A 20,659-nucleotide genomic window follows, 5' to 3' on the forward strand; every position below is an offset into this window, starting at 1 on the left:
AGTCAACTATAAGTACTATCTCAGAAATGACAGTATTTTTATCATAGACCTCTTTGATTTGGTTAACTCATTTACATACATATGAAAATCCAGAATCTTTTCAGTTTTTGAAATATTACCACATATCAAGATGTCACCAAGGTGACAGTTGGCTGAATTGTTAACCAGATGCACAAACTAAATATCTTAAACATGGTGCACAATTAGAGTGGACAGCCTGGCACAGAATCAAACAACATAATGTAGATTCTCACCAATTTGAACATGCGCCTGGTGGTCTGGTGTGGTTAGAGCTGGTTGGAGAGAAAGGATAAGAGGAGAGGTACCACTAACGAGGGTGGTTTGGGAGAGAGAATTGAGCACTGCTGGACCAGAGAAAACAACAGGGCCTGCTGTTACCATGAACGTGAACTCTTGATTCGGTTGAAAAATCTAGCGGCAAAGAATGGAAAAGGAAAATAAAGCAAAAATATTACTAAACATAGCGAGGCAACATGTACATCAACAATAGCATATTGAAAATTTCATTTTCACAAATTCTAAACATAAAAACATACATTCATGGAACTTTATTCCATTGGACACTTTAAATCACTAATAAATATAAAATGATTCATGGAATTCAGGTGAGCAATTTAAATGTTTATATGGTAATTGGGTGCATTCCGGGGAACAAGGGAATTTACAAAATATTAAAGCATTAATCTTTTATGAAAAAATTAGAATGAGCATAAAAAGAAATATATCGTTATACTGCCTAACATCTCAAAAACACCAATCGCAATAGAATAGTTTATTTATTTATAAAAATTAAAAAACATATATAAAATACATACACTCTCAAAGGCCTTGTCACATTGGCAACCCACTAAATAGACATTTGAAAGACCGCTGTTGAAATACCGGGTGGGACATTCATACTGGATCATGAAATTCTGGGTTCGTGTGCCCTTTAACATTAAATACCCGGTATCATGGAGTTGTGGGGGCCCAGCCTCCAGTGGTGTCACCCTGAGTGGCGGATTACGTCCATGCAGGGCAGTGAAATTATAGTAGGAATAAAGGAGATACACACACAATTTATGAAAGGGGGGGGGGGAATAACACACAAAACTTACTAAGATATAAAAGAGCATGGGAAAATACATACACAATTTAATAAAACATATGTACACAATTTATAAAAAAGCGTGGAAAAATCTACTGCAGTGAGCTTCAAACTGTTCAAACTGAGGGCAAATCCACAGAACAACTCCCTAATGTCAAATCTTTGTGCCTTGTGATTGCCCTCATAATGTGGCAGACCTAGTGTCAAATCTAGGTCCCTGAGCCTATAGGTGACCCTTTTATATAACGGCCCATTATACTTTTGGAGTTTTCCTCCTCAGCCATTATCGAGAGGAGCTCTCGCACCTCCCAGTCCCTCCAGTTGGCCACCATGAACATAACACCAATATTAAAACTACACTAACAGTAATACTACACACTAATACTAAAAACCTTCGAAATATAACGACACTAATACTAAAATTATACTAACACTACGTGTCATGTCACATAAATTCTACACTAACACCTACACTAAAAACCTTCAAAAGCAGAACACTAGCCTTAACTACACTGAAACACTGACCTTCCCTCCAAACAACTTGGCCAGACTGACTGTATCCCACCAAGATGATGCAACCACACAGACAGTAGCCCCTTTCACCCTGGCAATTTAACCCAGTAATTAACCACCAATCTACCAGTTAACATGTCAGTGTGAATGCTAGTGAACCAGAACACAGGGGTCAAATCGCCCCAGGGATGAACCACCTACGGAGGTAGTATCATCATCGATTTGTTTTTAATCGACGTACCGGTTCACCCAATGTGAATGGAACAGGGGGTATGCAGGTCGTCACCGCTGGAGGATAGGCACCCTTTGCTCTGCCATGCTGGGTGGTGAATGTGAAAGGGCGCAGAGAACTGGTTAATATTGGTCCAATGTGAATGGATCTACAAATGGTTCATTGAAGCAGTTCACGAATGTGAATGGGGCTATGTGGCATAGCAGGTGGTCCATTCACATCAGTCCCGGGTTGACTTGTATCCCCCACCCCCCCACCTCACCCCACCAGGCTCGGAGCATTCACACTGGCAGATGAACCGATAAGTTCCCAGTAAATTCCAAGGTTCAACCCCCATTCAACTGTTAGTGTGCATATACACACTCACATTGAAGTCTTTTAATCCATTTTAACTCGAGTCAGAAAGCACAAGGAGATAATATGAATTAGGATATACATTTTATTTTGAGAAAATCAAGGAATAGGAGCTCAACTTGAAACTAAGGATAAGATAAGCAGAAAACCTGGCAATTTAAACAAATAATTTCCTGGAATTGTCTGCATAAATTGTGTAAAGTCCAACAGCACTTTGGTCTTATAAACAGGATGTAAAGCAAAAGGATAATAGAGGTTTTACCAAATATTGATTACAATGTACAGTGTTGGCTCCTCATTAAAGAAAAGACATTGAGATTAAAGAATACCTTCTATATAGATTCTTCAAGATAGGAACTCCTACTGAAAGAGTAAAAAAAAACTGGGAAATTTGGCTGAAGATTCAACAGGTTTGACAAATCATACATAGAAACCGTTAAAGAAAGAATTTTCTGTTGATTAATGAGCAAGTGATGGGAATAATGGGTGGATGAGTAATGGATGGTTAATTAATGTATAATTATCTTTTTTTATCTCTGAACCCTTCTCCATTAACAATGGCGTGAAGCTAGGCTGCGTTCTCACACCAACCCTCTTTTCAATCTTCTTCAGCATGATGCTGAAACAAGCCATGAAAGACCTCAACAATGAAGACGCTGTTTACATCTGGTACCGCATGGATGGCAGTCTCTTCAATCTAAGGCGCCTGCAAGCTCACACCAAGACACAAGAGCAACTTGTCCGTGAACTACTCTTTGCAGATGATGCCGCTTTAGTTGCCCATTCAGAGCCAGCTCTTCAGCACTTGACGCCCTGTTTTGCGGAAACTGCCAAAATGTTTGGCCTGGAAGTCAGCCTGAAGAAAACTGAGGTCCTCCATTAGCCAGCTCCCCACCATGACTACCAGCACCCCACATCTCCATCGGGCACACAAAACTCAAAACGGTCAACCAGTTTACCTATCTCGGCTGCACCATTTCATCAGATGCAAGGATCGACAACGAGATAGACAACAGACTTGCCAAGGCAAATAGCGCCTTTGGAAGACTATACAAAAGAGTCTGGAAAAACAACCAACTGAAAAACCTCACAAAGATTAGCGTATACAGAGCCGTTGTCATACCCACACTCCTGTTCGGCTCCGAATCATGGGTCCTCTACCGGCATCACCTACGGCTCCTAGAACGCTTCCACCAGCGTTGTCTCCGCTCCATCCTCAACATTCATTGGAGCGACTTCATCCCTAACATCGAAGTACTCGAGATGGCAAAGCCACAGCATCGAATCCACGCTGCTGAAGATCCAACTGCGCTGGGCAGGTCATGTCTCCAGAATGGAGGACCATCGCCTTCCCAAGATCGTGTTATATGGCGAGCTCTCCACTGGCCACTGTGACAGAGGTGCACCAAAGAAGAGGTACAAGGACTGCCTAAAGAAATATCGCCTCCAACCGTGCATCTTGGCGCCTCACAGTTCGGCGGGCAGCAAGCTCCTTTGAAGAAGACCGCAGAGCCCACCTCACTGACAAAAGACAAAGGAGGAAAAACCCAACACCCAACCCCAACCCACCAATTTTCCCCTGCAACCGCTGCAACCGTGTCTGCCTGTCCCGCATCAGACTTGTCAGCCACAAGTGAGCTTCCAGCTGACGTGGACATTACCCCTCTATAAATCTTCGTCTACGAAGCCAAGCCAAAGAAAAAAAAAAGAATATTTTTTTTAACCAAAAATAGACTTTATTTACAATAAATTATTTACAAAGGAAAACTGATCAAGGAGTAAATCACGAAGGTTTGCAGACACTGTGGTTGAAGTAAAAACAATGCTGGAGAAACTCAGCAGGTTAAACAGTATCCTTTATGTAGCAAAGATAAAAATAGATAACCAATGTTTTGGGCTTGTCCCCTTCATCAAAGTCTCTTCTCACCCTTAGTTCCATATCCATACATTTCCATCATTGTTGATTGTTACATTTATTTCTATTTACACCATTGCTAGCACTGTGGCACCTTGTCATTACTCACTCCTCTGTTGTTTGACATCGTTTTCCTTGGTCTCAGCACCTCAATATCTGGTAATGGAAGAACTTCAGCCTGTGATGCTTCCCCACAGTGCCCTAAAGTATTATGACACCTTGTCCTCTCTGTACTTGTACCAAGCCTCAGTGTGTCGTGCAGTCTGGAATGTGTCAGTCGGCAGCATTCCCTCATTGACATCTCCATGTGCTGAAAGACTACAAGTTTTGAGCAGACCAAAATGCATCTTTCATCGAGTTGATGATCTTCCAGTTGTGCTGGATGTCTCACACTCTGTACGTCCCCAGGAACAGTCCATAAAAGAGAGTCCTGTCACACTGCTGCTGGGGAAGAACCATGAAAAGGACCACTGCATCCTTCTCCACACACTCTTAGCTAATCTGCATACTGCAAAGAGATAGACAACTGTCTCCACTTCACTGCAGTCATGTTGGGAATATGTATTTTTTTAAATAATTAGACATACAGCATGGCAACAGGCCCTTTCAACCCACAAGCCCATGTCACCCAATTACACCCAAATGACCTACTACCCTGGTACATTTTTTTGAAGGGTGAGAGGAAACCGGAGTACCCGGAGGAAACCTGTGCAGACACAGGGAGAATGCACAAACTCATTACGCACAGTGCTGGATTTGAACTCCGATCGCTGGCGCTGTAACAATGTTGCACTAATTGCTATGCTAACCATGCCTGCCTAACCGTGTTATGGGTGATATCCAGTTGTAAAGGAAGGATCTGACTGGGAGGGCTCCTCTCATCGCCAGCTAGGCCAAGTCCTGATGTTTGTTTGTGAGGATTTGCAATGAGCATTCCACCAGATAACCTGTCATGGAAACCACCCCACCGTATCCATTGAGTCCTCAAGTCTCAGTGTCTGCAGGACATTCTATGCTGACCACAAAAAATTAGGTAGTGTGATGATGTCTAGCTGACTGGGACATTGCATAGCGAGGCCCATCCTTTGCAATATCTTGGACACATAGAACCTTAGCACATAGTGGCACTTAGTGTCTTCATACTTTGATTCCATATATAGCCTGATGCAGCTACACTTGAAAGTGATCATCAGGATTAGAGCCACGTGTGGTACAGCCTTGCCCCCACTGTCTGGTGACTTGTACATGGCGACCCTTTGGATCGTTTCCAACTTAGATCTTCATATGAACAGGAAGACAGCTGTGATGATAGTCAAGGCAGAGATGTGGGAGATGGGCCACAGCTGCGTCACATGCAGCAGTTCCGGGACCAGCTTCTCCCTTTTATTTAGAGGGAGTCCTGTGTCCACATATCCAATTTGACATTTGCGATCCACTCTGACCAGACTTCTGTTACATGTCTTCGGCCCCTCCAAACCAGATCCCCAACACCATTAGGTAGTCAGACCTGACTCGTGGTGGATCTAAAGTTTCATGACCCCTTGTTCTGGCTGATCAGTGTGTGCAGCTCGCCCATGCAGAGTGAGAGGCACGTCGTCATCCAACAGCTCCCATCATTGATTGCGACGTCCAGGCCTGCCGTTCCAGTCGGTGGGTTCAACTGTGGCTGGACAAACTGGGAGTTCCGACAGCAGACTGGACAACTCCTGCAGACTCCTGATGGAGATGGTAAAGAAGCAGAGCTGTGAAATGCCTTCAGCAATCCTGCAGGTGGAGCTCAGTCCAGTGTCGGATAGACTTTGTCTTAAATGTTTAGTCTGTCATGATCAGAATCACTAACGTCACTTCATTGTTCTTCTGTGAACACTGCCTACTTCACGCCTGTTGTCACCTGCAGGAGGACCAGAAGGTAGGCAGGCAAAGGTGGAAGTTGAACATGAAGTTGCTGACCCCAGAGAATGTGAAGGAAATAAGGAAGGACTACCCTGGTTGGAGAACCGTAAAATCCTTCCTGGAATCTGGTGGGAAGTAACCAAGGAGAACAAGTAACCAAAGAGGTTCCTTTTTCTCAACGGTGTTCAGAGAGCAAGACAAAGGCAAAGGATACAGAGCCAACCCCAGACTGACCTGCAGCACCTCTCCTTCTGCAGTTCAGACAGGTGGATGCAATAAAGGAACAGAGGGGTGAAGAACCGGCATTCTATGCTATTCAACTCCGAGTCCTCCAAGATCATCTTCTGATACAGAGTCCGCACAGTGGAGTGGATGAAACGTGCTCTCTTTTCTTCTTCCAAAAGGTTCACAGAGGGAGCCATGTGATTCACAGCCTTAAGGAAGAGGACAGCTCAGTCACATCCTTGCAGACGGGCAAACAGAGGGTCATCAGACAGCTTGGTCTCCTAAACTTCCTGTCTTCCATCACAGAAGTCTTAGGAGACAGCAAATGGGAGAGCCTGGACCAGCCAATTACCCTGGGGTTGCTGATAGACTTCATCTGTTTCTTTGGGTCAAGTAAAGCTTCCAGAAGCAGCAGCTTACTGGCTAAGTTGTACATGGCTACGTGATCGGTGATTGTTTCACTTTGTTGAGCTCCTCAGCTCTGTTTGCCACAATAGCGGGGATCTCCCACCCATTCCCCAGCCCAATCCCTTCCTGACATTTCTGTCCATGCACTGACAGACTGAGACCACCCACAAATTGGAGGAATAACACTTCATCTTCCTCCTGGGCACCCTCCAACCAGATGGCATTAACATCAACTTCTCCTGTTTCTGAGAGTCCCTCCCTTCCCCATCTTTTCCTATGTCTCCTTTCCTCTAGCTCTGTACCTTTCCCTTTTTCCTGTCTTTCTTTTGCAGAGCGAAAAACACCCTCTCCCCAATCAATTCTCACTTTTCCTCTCTCCTGTCTTTCTATCCATATCCAAGTTTGTCTGTACTCCTCCCTCTTCCCATTTTTACCCTTCTGCCCGGCCTTTTAATTCAGGCTCTTGCCTGCTTTTTACTCACATATACTGAAAAATAGCATAGGTCTGAAATCTGATTTCACATTTATTGTCAGAGTGCATATGTCAGATCACAGACGACCCTGAGGTTTTTTTTTCCCTGCAGGTGAGGCAGAATTACCACTTATTGGTAGTGCATAATGCACACGTACACAAAGAAAGAAATGTAAATGATTTGACTGTGTACTACAGGGTGAAAAAGAGAGCAAAAGTAAAAGTCCTTAAATGAGCCCCTGATTGCATTTATTGTTGAGCAGATTGACAGTGGAGGGAGCAGCTGTTCCTCAAACTAATCATGTGAGTCTTGTGGCACCTATACCTCTTTCGATGCAGGTACAAGGCAATAACAGTGTGAAGGGCTCCACGCACCCCTCATGTAAACTGTTCTCCATCTGGTAGGAGCTACTGCAGCACTCAGGTCCTTACATCCAAATTAGGCAAGTTTTCCCCCCCCCCCAAGCCATCAGACTCCTGAATTCCCAGAACATATGTGGATAGATCCCTGTGGAGTTTTACTATGTACGTCTTAATATTTTAATGTGTTTAATTTCTATTTTATCTTATATTTATGTAAATATGCTCCTTGGTCCTGAAGCATTTCTTGTCTTTACTGTGTGAGCATGGAATGAACGATAAATAAAGGTAACTTGACTCATAGTCTTCAGGAGTTTAATAACAGACTCCCTAAACAGATCCTATTCTAAGCACCAAAACAGAAAAAGAGTATGTGGCAGTCAGAGGAAAAGATTTAATGTTCCTTGAAAAAAACGCAATATCCCCACTATCACCTGGGAATCTCAGGGTCCATGATCTCTCAAATTGGAGGAACATTTGAGATGATATTGAGAAATTTGTTGCTAAATGGCAGAAAGAATAGTCTACCCACCTGTCTGCCCCCTTGACCAACACCTACTCCATCTGTGGAAGTGTCTGGAGTTCTCATACTGGCTTCACTAGCCACCTCAAAATCTATAAAACCAGGGTGAAAGTAAGTCATCCGCTATGTTATGGGATTGTTCAAGCAATGAAAAAGTGTAGATGAAAATGCAGATGAGGAAACAGTTTTTGATACTCCAAGATTATAACAAGTAGGAGTAGAATATTGTCACTCAAGCCTGTTGAGCTATGCATCTCCACATTAGATAAACTGTCCCGCTCTTGTCCCACATTCTCCAGTTGCCTTGATATCAAAAATGCACTTATTTGTTGAATAGACAAATCAAATAAACTTATACAGTCTCCAAGGCTTGGGAATCTAAAAACATTATCTTCAAAGTAAAGGACATTTTTTCTTATCATAGTTATTCTGGGACAATAATCATTAATTCCAACTAATCTTGAAAAACAATCATCCTATCAAGGTTTTTAAGAATTTCAGTGTGATCATTCACCACTTTTCAAAATTCCAGAAAATAGTGACACAGTCTATCCATTTTTGTCCCATGGGACAAGTCTCTCTGGTGGAAATAATCTACTGTTCAATTACATCTAAAATAAATGTATTTTCAAGCTATATGAAGCAAAACCAAGTCAAATACTCCTTTTGCCTATCTGCCAAAGTCTAACAATGTTTTTTTTAAATTCTTTTGATTATTAATAATACAAACTAATGCCTTACTGTTAAACATGCTGACGCTAAACATGGGTTCTATCTTGGCATCCAAAAATCAACAGATCATAGTTAAATATATTCAACATGTAACCCTATGTGGAGAATTCTATAGATTTACAATCTGCAAAGAGCTTCTTCTCATGAATTCTAACTTCTGAAATAATGTTCCCATATTTGAGACCATCCAGCGAGAAAAAAGTCTCTCTCCATTAAAAACTATTAGTGCTTCTATTCTATCTCCAGTAGTTGGATGAAAGCAGAAAATGAATTGCAGGATGCCTCTGTAAGGTCTCTGTGATGCAAAATATTTAGCAAGGTTCTGAGCAAATTAATTTAGTTGTATATTTATTTGAGGAAGGTAGGAAGCCCTGTTCAATAGGACCAATGTTTGATTTGTGAAACTAGATGTACATTTCTGTTCCTCCTGACTGAAAGGAATACTGAAAAAAAATTAAACATATCTTTATGCAATTTTTCTATTACCATTTCAAGAATGAATGGAATGAATTGGGGTTTATACTGTGACAGAGATAAGTAGTACTTTTGGCACTTAAACCATGTAAAAATTAAAGACTGTATCTCTTGATTACATTTGGCCCATAGTTTGAAAATAAACAGCATATAAACCAATCTTTGTGTAATTAGCAGAATTCTGGCAACAGTAATGTTATATAATGGCAGCAGTCTAATGAAAAATGTTTTAACATGCATAAACAATATGCATTCTGAATTTGACTCTTTAAAAAATCAAAACTTTGTGCTGAAGGTTTTATTTATCAAATGTGTGAACAATGGTTGTGAACATTACAGAGCTTCATGGTTTTATCAATTGTGAGGTCAATGATGTTGTTGGGACATTTAAAAATGTTAGCAGAAATTCAGGTGATTTCTAATTGTTTATCTTTTTGTAGATGGGAGAGAAGAATTGGATCTTTTCAAGAATTGAGAAATATGCCAGTTAGAGAATAAAAGTCCTTCAAAGAAAAAAAATCAGCACACACCTTGAGCTGAAATCAAGCCACCACATCCACAGGTAAAAGTTCCAAAGCTAAAGGGAAGAACCAGATGAGCCTGTTGATGAGTTCCTTATAAGGGTTAAAAATAGAAACAGTAAGTGTAAGGAAATAGAGATGAATGGCAGGTGGACCAAGTCATTAGGCACTCAGCATACTATATACATGCATAAAGCTTTGATCAGGAAGAAGAGACAAAGCACAGAAAGCCACAAACAGACAGGTGGTGATACTGAAATAGAAAATGCAGAGATACTCAACATATCAGGTTGCTTCAGTGGAGAGATACATCAAATCAATGTTTTAAAATGTAATTTCAACACAATAGCTGAAATGGTCTCTATATTTATTGAGAATTTTCTGTTTTAATTTTACATTTCCAGCATCTAGTTTCTTGCTTTCTGATAATAGATTAAGACACCCACTATTCTATGAGTCATCCTTCAGATATGTCTTAGAAAAGGAAATATTCATAAAAAGTTTTATAAAATTCCACCAAAAACCTGTTGTCACCTGGTGACTTTCCATTGGACATTTCCAACATAGCTGCCTTAATCTCTAATTCTGTAAACGGAGCTTCCATAATATCCTCCTCTTTTAATGCTGATAACATTAACTTAGAATCAATAAAACCATTATCCTGTTTCCCCCTCAGAAGTATATAATTTTTTATAAAATGAATAAAACTGGTCATTAATTTCCTGAGGTTTATAGGTAACTGTTGAATTCTTTTTTACAGCATGAATAATCCATGAAATCTGTTCCTTCTTTAACTGCCATGCAAGTACCTTATATGTCCTCTCACCCAACTCATGATAACGCTGCTTAGATCAATTAATTAAACATTCAAATTGATAAGTCTGCAAACTTTTTATAAAGATTTATCTTCAGTGTTTGAGGAGGTATTACAAAAAGTGACTGAACAGCATGAGTTACCAGAATCTTGCTCTAGTTCTTTAATTACTGTCATCCCGAAAAAACATAGAGACCCGTTGAATGTGTCTTTGTATAGACCTATTTCTTTATTGAATGTTGATTATAAAATTATAGCAAAAGTGTTAGCAAATCGACTTGCTAAGTATTTACCTAAATTGATACATGTTGATCAAACAGGTTTTATTAAAAATAGAAATGCTTCAGACAATATTCTTCAATTGATCAGTTTGGTCAATGCATATCGACAGCAGCCCAAAATTGGAGTATTGGTTGCGCTTGACGCGGAAAAAGCCTTTGATAGGGTCGAATGGGATTTTTTATTTAAAGTATTGGAGGTTTAAATTTGGCCCTTTTTTTATTGGTTGGGTTAAAACTTTATATACGAAACCGACTGCTAAGGTGGTGACAAATGGTCAAGTTTCATCATCGTTTAAATTGACGCGTTCAACTCGACAAGGTTGTCCATTGTCACCAGCTCTGTTTGCATTGGCTATTGAACCATTAGCTCAAACAATAAGGCAGAATCAACAGATAAGAGGGATGAGAGTTATGGATGAAGAGTATAAAGATTAATTTATTTGCAGATGATATTTTGATATATTTAACAAACCCAGAACAATCATTGCCACATTTGCGGGAATATTTATTACAATATGAAACATTATCTGGATATAAAGTTAACTGGGTCAAGAGTGAAATTTTGCCAGTCGGAGGAGATTATTCAGAGTATAAAAATATTATAAAACTGAAATGGTTTGATAAAATTAAATATTTAGGAATAATTGTAAATACTGAGTATCAATCTTTATAGAAGTTAAATTTAGTTCCATTATTAAAAAAGATTAAAGCAGATTTAATTAAGTGGAAAGATCTTCCGTTAACTTTAATTGGTCAAGTTAACTGTATTAAGATGAATATTTTTCTTTGTATTCAATATTTATTTCTATCAATACCTTCAAAGAGTTTCTTTCAGGATTTAAATAAAGTTACGAGAAAATTTTTATGGAAAGGTAAACTACCACGGGTAGCATTATATAAACTTAATTGGAAGTATGCGTTAGATGGGCTTCAATTACCTCATTTTCAAAATTATTATGAAGCAGCCCAGTTGAAATTTATTAGTACACTGATGGATTTGGACCAGCCCCCGAGTTGGGCTAAAGTGGAGATGGCTTGTATTTCTGAAGTCAAGGTGTATCAATTTATATTTCGATGGAATGTAAATTTGTTGAGGGAATATAATATGCCGATATTAAAACATCTATTAAAACTATGGATTAAAAAAAATAAGATTTTAGGATCAAAAGGTAAGCTGTTAATTTTAACTCCATTATATAATAATCAGCTTATTTCTTTTTCGATGTTTAATAGTCATTTAAAGAGTTGGGATTCTAAGTGTATAAAAACATTACAGGATTGTTTTGTAGAAGGACAGTTTCTTTCTTTTAATCAATTGAAAGAGCGTTTTGATATTGCTGAAAATTTTTTATTTGTTTATTATCAACTTCGAGCTTTGGTGAAAAATATGTATGGTAGAGAGATGATTTTACCTGTATTGACAGAATTCAAGTCTTTGATTTCTTCTATACCAAAAAGGGGTTATATTTCTGTTATGTACCAAGTATTACAAGACAATATGGATAAGCCAGAATGGGAGAAGTCTAAGCTTAAATGGGAAAATTATTTAGCTTTTGTTTTTCCTGAAGACTATTGGGCAGATATGTGTTATGATAGTGTTACAAATTGACGAATGTGCGGGATGGAATGGTCAATTACAATATTCTACATCATTTGTATTTAACCCCAGAGAAATTGAAAAAATATGGTTTTAGTAATTCGGATTCTTGTTTTAGATGTGATGTATGTACTGGAACTCTTTTACATGCTGTTTGGTCTTGTGTGCATGTACAACCATTCTGGGATGAAATTAAGTTAATTTTGGAAAAATTATATAATTTTAAGTTACAATTAGATCCATCTATTTTTTTAATGGGTTACATGATTCCTTTAAAGGGATTAGCGTTGGATAAATTTCAAATTGCGTTTATATATTTAGCATTGTCTGTAGCTCGAAAATATGTAGCAAGTACATGGAAAGATAGTATAGTGATTAATATAACGCGATGGCATAATGAATTGAAAGCTTGCATTGTTATGGAAAAAATTATATTTAATCTGCATGACAATTATTCTATTTTTGTTAATAAGTGGTTACCATATTTTGAATATATGCATTTAGATATATTTTGATTTATTATAAAGGAAATAGAGCTGGTATCAGAAAGAAGAATGAAAAGCGCACTAAAAGTCAGCTTCTGGAGTAGTTGTAGACCACCATAGAAAAAAATGTACATCTTGTATGGAAGAACCTTCAATTGTGTGACAAACCTAATGAAGAGAAAAAGTTGTGCTTATTTAAAGTGAAAACATACAGAGAATTAAATGAAAAAATAATGAAATCAGAACAGCCATACCATGGAAAATGACAGACTATAATAGCACACCAGATACTAGAACTGTAGAGCTGCAATGAGAGATTGGATACAGCAGCCATTAGAGAAATCCACACCGCCACCCAGATTTAAAAAAAGAGAAACAAACCCAAACCATCAATGCAAAGGTAGAACTGAATATGGGATAGTAAAGGCACATCATACCATGCAGTTTACACAAAAAGATCTTCCTGAAAACCTGAAAGAAAGTAGCAAAGAAGCAAAGTGTTCTCATATTCATGGCATATCTAGGAGTTCCACACTTTTGAACGCCTTTTCCACATAAATCAAGAGAGATTCACCTACGTGTTATAAATGGGAGGATCTGCCGTCCTTACTGCCTTGTAAGTATAGGGGTTGGGATGCTATGGTGAGGCCAAAATTGGAGTATTGTGTGAAATTTTGTTCACCTAACCACAGGAAGGATATCAATAAGATTGAAAAGTGAAGAGGAGATTTATAAGGATGTTGCTGGGACTTGAACAACTGAGTTGCAGGGAAAGGTTTATCAAGTTGGACTTTATTCCCAGCAGCATAGAAGAATGAGGGTAGATTTGATAAAAAAAATATACAAAATTATGATAGGTATAGATAGAGTAAATGCAAGTAGGCTTTTTCCACTGAGATTAGGTGAGATACAATCAGATAACATGGGTTAAAGATGAAAGGTGAGAAGTTTACGGCAAACATGAGGGGGAACTTCACACAGAGTGGTGAGTGTATGCAATGAGCTGCCAGCTGAAGTGGTGAATGCAGACTCAATTTTAATGTTTAAGATAAAATATGAACCGGTACATGAATGGGGGAAGTATTGAGAGATATAGAATGGGTGCAGGTCAGCAGAGCTATACTGAATAATAGTTCGGCACTGACTAGAAGTACTGAAAGGCCTGTTTTCTGTGCTGCAATGTTATATTGTTCTAAGTTGTGAACAACTGAAGTTGATCTCATTAAATAACCAGATGGTGAAAACAATACGAATTGAAAGTAACATGCTGATTGTAAAGCTGTCTCCGATGAGCTACAAAAAAAGAAAATTCAAATCTATCCCATGTTTTTTTGATATCATGGTCAAACACTGAAGATTTTGAACGTATTAACATCGATCCAAGTGAATGAGCGATTCATTCTCCACATAAAGCATTTAGTTGAAAAGAAAGCTTGAATAAGATTGAAATGGAACCTAAATGACAATAGCAAAAATAACAAAGCCAACCAATCAGGTGAACTGGTAGTAAGAAACCCAATCAGTGCACAGGAAGGATATGGTAGTCACAGAATTCTTCAATCAAGAGGAACCAGTAGCCAACTAAAATACTGGAAGACAACTACTCACAGAGGAGAAACTTTTACCACAGTTAGTGTGGCGGTTAGCACAATGCTATTACAACACCAGTGATCCAGGTTTGAATATGGCATTGTAAGGAGTTTGTACATTCTCCCAGTGTCTTTGTGGGTTTCATCCAGGCGCTCCAGTTGCTTCACATGCTTCAAAATGTACAGGGATTGTAGATTAATCAGCTGGTGTTTCTGTAATAGATAGATGAGATTTCCAGAGACTACAAGAGAGCATGAAGCACAGCAGGTAACATCCAGATCAACTGAGTGGATGAAAAATCCCACAATTGACATGTCCACAAAGCAATACCAAGAACTGGATTTGTTGAACTCTTGAAATTTCAACAAATGCATTGAAAGGAGAATAAAGTAAGTTCTTTGGAACTGTATTTGCACAGGACTAACTTAGACCAAGCACAGAAAATGTCACATTTCTCATTGAGATGAAAGCACCAAGGATAAAGGGAGAGTTTCTTGGGCTCTTCCAATAAATTCTCTCATTCATGTCAGATCACAAAATAAAGCTAGAAAAAGTAATAAAAGAAGATGCCAATGGTTTCAATCCTATGAAATAAGTTTTAACACGAAAGGGCTGTGGACTGAGACAAACCTGGTGTATTACAGTGAATGGGATACTTACTATCAATTATAGTTAGAGGCATCTGTTAAAGACTGTAGTATGAAATGGCAAGCTAATTGCACTTGTGCACATCAGACGAAACAAGAACACCAACAAAAAAAAGAGAACTTCATAAATCAAAGTATTGAGTATAGGAGTTGGGATATTATAGTAAAGTTGTATAAGACATTGGTGAGGCCAAATTTGGAGTATTGTGTGCAGTTTTGGTCACCTAACTACAGGAAAGAGATCAGTAAGATAGAAAGAGTGCAGAGAAGATTTATTAGGATGCTGCCCAGACTTCAGGAACTGAGTTACAGGGAAAAGGTTAAACAGTTTTGGACTTTATTCCCTGGAGCATAGAAAAGGGGAGATTTGATCAAGATATTTAAAATTATGAGGGGGATAGACAGTGTAAATATAGAGAGGCTTTATCCAATGAGGGTAGGTGAGAATCAACCCAGAGGAAAAGGGTGAAAAGATAAATGTTTAGGGGGAACATGAAGGGAACTTCTTCACACAAAAAGTGGTAGGAGTGTGGAATGAGTTGCCAGCTGAAGAGGTAAATGCGGGCCAAATTTTAAGATTTTAGAAGAATTTGGACAGGTACATGGATAGGAGAGGTATGGAGGACTATGAACTACGTGTAGGTCAGTGGGACTAGGTATAAAAATGATTGAGCACAGACTAGAAGGGCCAAAGGGGCCTGTTTCTGTAATGTAATGTTCTATGGTTCCAAAGAGATCTTATTGAAGCATAAAATTCTTAAAAGGCTTGATAGGCTAGATGTAGGGGAGTTGTCTGGGTTGGGAGGTACATTTTGGGAAAGGAGGTGGGCTATTTACGAATGAAATGAAAAAAATCTTCCCTGGGAGGTGGGTGAAACTTTGGAGTTCTCTACCCTTGAAGGATGTGATAGATCATCACTGTATTTATTCAAAACAAGATTGATAAGTTTCTGAACATCAATGGACATGTTGTCAGGCCGGGCATTGCACAAACATACATGATTAACCATGATACTGATGAATGCTGGAGGAAGCTTAAAAGGAGCAGATGCCTACATTTGCACCCATGTATATTTATACTACATCTAAGTCCCAGTAACCCAGCTTTAAACATAACATCCAGTATAGGCTGTGGGGAGTTTCCATGTTCTCCCTGTGACTCTGGGTTTCCTCCAGATGCAAAGGATACATGACCTCTTGGATCTTAATGCAAATTGAGGTACGTCAGCTGCAAACTGAATTGGACCACAAAGGTGAAGATGGATATCCAGGTTGGTAGATTAATTGGCCTCTGTAAATTTCCACAGAGAGTACGTTCACGATGGAATCTTGAGGTGGGAGTTGGCTGGTGATGGAAATGAAGGAGAATAAGTTGCAAGGAAAATTAATGAGAAATGTGACTACTCCTTGATTCAATGGGCCAAAACAGTCCCATTCAATATTGTCAGGTAATATGAGACCCAAAGCTGAAAATAATTACTATTGATAATTCAAAGTTATGATTTTTTACTTTGAGATATTAATCAGCCAAAGAAATGGTGTTTGGAAATACTTCATTTCAACAATGGCCAGAGAAGTACAAGAGATCTAGATATGAAAATACACTACTTCGTTAATGTGAAACATTCATGCCATTTTGAAGAGCCTCCCAAGAAAAAAAGTGATTCAAGAGTGGACTTAAAGATAAGACAAACTTAGTGAGAACAAGATGTTATTGCTCAATTAATAAAGAAAGTTCACTGGAAGATGGTATTCAAGTGGCAGGATCTGGAGTCATCACAGCCATACAAAAATTTGTAAGGAAAATTAGTCCACAAAATGCAAGGCTCCTTGAATGAGAGAACATCAGTTGTACATTGGATTGATCTGTAAAGATGAAAATTGTAGGCAGCATATTCAGTAAGGACAAAAATACACTAGAAAAAGTGATTTATGGTGACAAGATACCACTTCCACTATGGCACAAAGTGGGGCAATACACAAAAGTGCCAGAGAAACTCAACTGAAAGCAAAGAGATAGAACCAATATTTTATTCCTGAGCCCTTCATCAAGATGTGTTTAAGTTATAACCTTAGGCGCCTGCAAGCTCACACCAAGACACAAGAGAAACTTGTCCGTGAACTACTCTTTGCAGACGATGCCGCTTTAGTTGCCCATTCAGAGCCAGCTCTTCAGCGCTTGACGTCCTGTTTTGCGGAAACTGCCAAAATGTTTGGCCTGGAAGTCAGCCTGAAGAAAACTGAGGTCCTCCATCAGCCAGCTCCCCACCATGACTACCAGCCCCCACTTCTCCATCGGGCACACAAAACTCAAAATGGTCAACCAGTTTACCTATCTCGGCTGCACCATTTCATCAGATGCAAGGATCGACAACGAGATAGACAACAGACTCGTCAAGGCAAATAGCGCCTTTGGAAGACTACACAAAAGAGTCTGGAAAAACAACCAAGTGAAAAACCTCACAAAGATTAGCGTATACAGAGCCGTTGTCATACCCACACTCCTGTTCGGCTCCGAATCATGGGTCCTCTACCGGCATCACCTACGGCTCCTAGAACGCTTCCACCAGCGTTGTCTCCGCTCCATCCTCAACATCCATTGGAGCGCTTTCATCCCTAACGTCGAAGTACTCGAGATGGCAGAGGTCGACAGCATCGAGTCCACGCTGCTGAAGATCCAGCTGCGCTGGGTGGGTCACGTCTCCAGAATGGAGGACCATCGCCTTCCCAAGATCGTGTTATATGGCGAGCTCTCCACTGGCCACCGTGACAGAGGTGCACCAAAGAAAAGGTACAAGGACTGCCTAAAGAAATCTCTTGGTGCCTGCCACATTGACCACCGCCAGTGGGCTGATATCGCCTCAAACCGTGCATCTTGGCGCCTCACAGTTTGGCGGGCAGCAACCTCCTTTGAAGAAGACCGCAGAGCCCACCTCACTGACAAAAGGCAAAGGAGGAAAAACCCAACACCCAACCCCAACCAACCAATTTTCCCCTGCAACCGCTGCAACCGTGTCTGCCTGTCCCGCATCGGACTTGTCAGCCACAAACGAGCCTGCAGCTGACGTGGACATTTACCCCCTCCATAAATCTTCGTCCGTGAAGCCAAGCCAAAGAGATAGGCAAAAAGTGGGATTTGATTGTTCGCACACAACATGAAATAGTATCGCATAACTGCAGGGAAGTTCCCATTCATTAGAAGGATTAAAGACTGGAGATTGCAACAACTGCTACAGCAATCGAAAACCTGCTTGCAAAATTAAAGATGAAGTGAAATACAAAAGTCTGCAGGTGCTGTGATTGTAGTCAAAACACAGAAATACTGAGGAAACCAAACTGGTCTCACAGCCTCCACAGGAGGTAAAGATACATTACCAATGTTTCAGGCCTGAGCCATTCCTAAATGAGTGAGTGTAAAAAGTCAGGCATCTGAATTAAAGCCTAGGGAAAGAGTCCCTTGACTCCTTCGCCCATTTCTCCCTTATAAACACCTCCTTGGCACCTACCCTTGTGATCGCAGGAGATACTCCACTTGCACCCACAAGTCCTCCCTCACCACCATTCAGGCCCAAAACAGTCCTTCCAAGTGAAGCAACACTTGTAAATCTACTGGGTCATCTACTGCCTCCTGTTGTAGTCACCTCTATATCAGAGAGACTAGATGCAGACTGGGAGATTACTTTATTGAGCACATTGGGTCTGTCTCCCAGTGGCCAGCCATTTCAATTTCGTGCCCCATTCCCTTGCTGATACATCTGTCCATGGTCTCATGCACTGCCAGACTGAGACCACCCGCACATTGGAGGAATAGTGTCTCCATACAGGTGGCATTAACATTGTTTATCTGGTTTCTGTTAAGCCCTCTCCCCACTCCCATTTCCTTTAGTCCAGCTCTGTCTCTCTCTCTCTCTCTACCCTTTTCTTTCTGTCTCCTTTCATCGAGCCAAAATCAATTCTCACCTTTCCTCTTATTATATCCAGTTAACAGCACTTTTCTGTTGGTCTGTACTCTTCCTGCTCCCATTCTTCCTCCTGATATTCTTTATTTTGTTTTCCGTGAGGCAAACAAAAAGAAACCATGAGTATTGCCTGGCACCCCTAACAATAAAAGAAAGAAGCAAAAGAGAGTCCTTTCAGAGACACTAAGTATCTGTCGATATGCCTCAAGCAGTCCCGCAGCCTTCTGCTGCACACAAGACTCCTTTTTTAACCACTGGCAGAACTCCAGATCCAGCCCTCTGATATGATGAAAAAACCTTCAGCACCTGAGACCTTTTAGGAGCCCTTCTTGCCCTCAGCACTCTCTCGAACCTCAGTTCCAATACCTGGCTCCTATGAGCCATTCTTTAGCAGCCCACAGCCTGTGTGGGTCCTTTAACCACAAGTCACCAGTAGCAACAGTGTGGGTTCTTCAGCCACTGAACACCTTGCTGGTCTGCTACCATGGTCACCTTCCCTGTAGGATGGCTTTCCATGCTTCTTCTTCTCTACCTGGAGGGGTTCTCCCCATTTCTGGTGCCCGGCGGCTGTCTGCTGCTCCCCTGGAGACTACAAACCCTGGTTCTACACTGCCCAGCACAAACACCACCGTCTTGGGCACAGACTTCCTTGGTTGCAAGATTTTTTTTTAAATGCTGGCTCCTGCAACAGGCCATTTAAAGCCTATATGGAGCTGCTGCTATCAGAAGCAGGCAGTTGGACCCTGCAGAGAGATGCTCTCCCAGGTCCTCACCAACATCAGTACTGCTGCACAGCAGCACTGGCCATGCCGCCATTGTTTTTTCACCTTGAGTGCAGAGTGACACAGCTTCAGCATTGTGACTCATCCCCACAGTGTACAAGAGGACATGGTTTCATTAAAGCAACCGTCCAAACAGTCATAGAGAACCCTTATCAACTGGAGAAAAATGAAGGAAGCTCAGAACACAACTAATGTCATGCTGAGCTATCTTCCATAAGATGAACGTGAAGTCATAACTACAACAAAGTTAAATGACCTGAGTTGTTGAGAGGGCATGGATTGTACATACAGCATCCAGTTATGAAAACATGGAACCTAACTATATTTATTAATAAATATGATACTTCAAAGACATACATAATCCAAATAGAGACAGGCCAGAAAATGAAATGGAGCATGGTATCCGGGAGATAACAGACTGATGAAGCAGAGAGCAACGCTAATCTCAGCAACGTTGAAGATAACGTCTACAACAGGAGTTACAAGAACCACATCAGCAACACAATGTACCAGCTCATCTTTACAGCAAGTCTGTTTAAATATTAAAGTAGAGGCATGACATCTTACTCCCGAGTATTAATATAAATCATGTTTTTGGTAATGACAAATATCGAAAGAGTTTAGATTTTGAAATAGATCATAAAAGTTAGCAGAACTTTTTTCCAATGGACATTTTTAGAATAAATAGGATGTTACACAATTGGAATAACAACACAATATTATTAATTATAAAAAAGGACACATTAATTTTGTTATAAGCATAAACAGTTATGA

General features: G+C 40.1%; 1 protein-coding gene across 5 annotated transcripts in view; it reads right to left on the reverse strand.

Annotated features, from left to right (window-relative positions):
- LOC138745821 (UPF0606 protein KIAA1549) overlaps positions 1-20,659 on the reverse strand; it is a 350,579-nt gene that overhangs the window by 198,366 nt on the left and 131,554 nt on the right. For all 5 annotated transcript variants that reach the window (XM_069903162.1, XM_069903161.1, XM_069903164.1 and 2 more), the window contains exon 4: positions 255-432. In XM_069903162.1, the coding sequence (XP_069759263.1) occupies positions 255-432 (178 nt within the window). The remainder of the gene's footprint in view (positions 1-254; positions 433-20,659) is intronic.

The sequence above is a fragment of the Narcine bancroftii genome, chromosome 11, assembly GCF_036971445.1.
Source record: "Narcine bancroftii isolate sNarBan1 chromosome 11, sNarBan1.hap1, whole genome shotgun sequence".
Lineage (NCBI taxonomy): Eukaryota > Metazoa > Chordata > Chondrichthyes > Torpediniformes > Narcinidae > Narcine > Narcine bancroftii.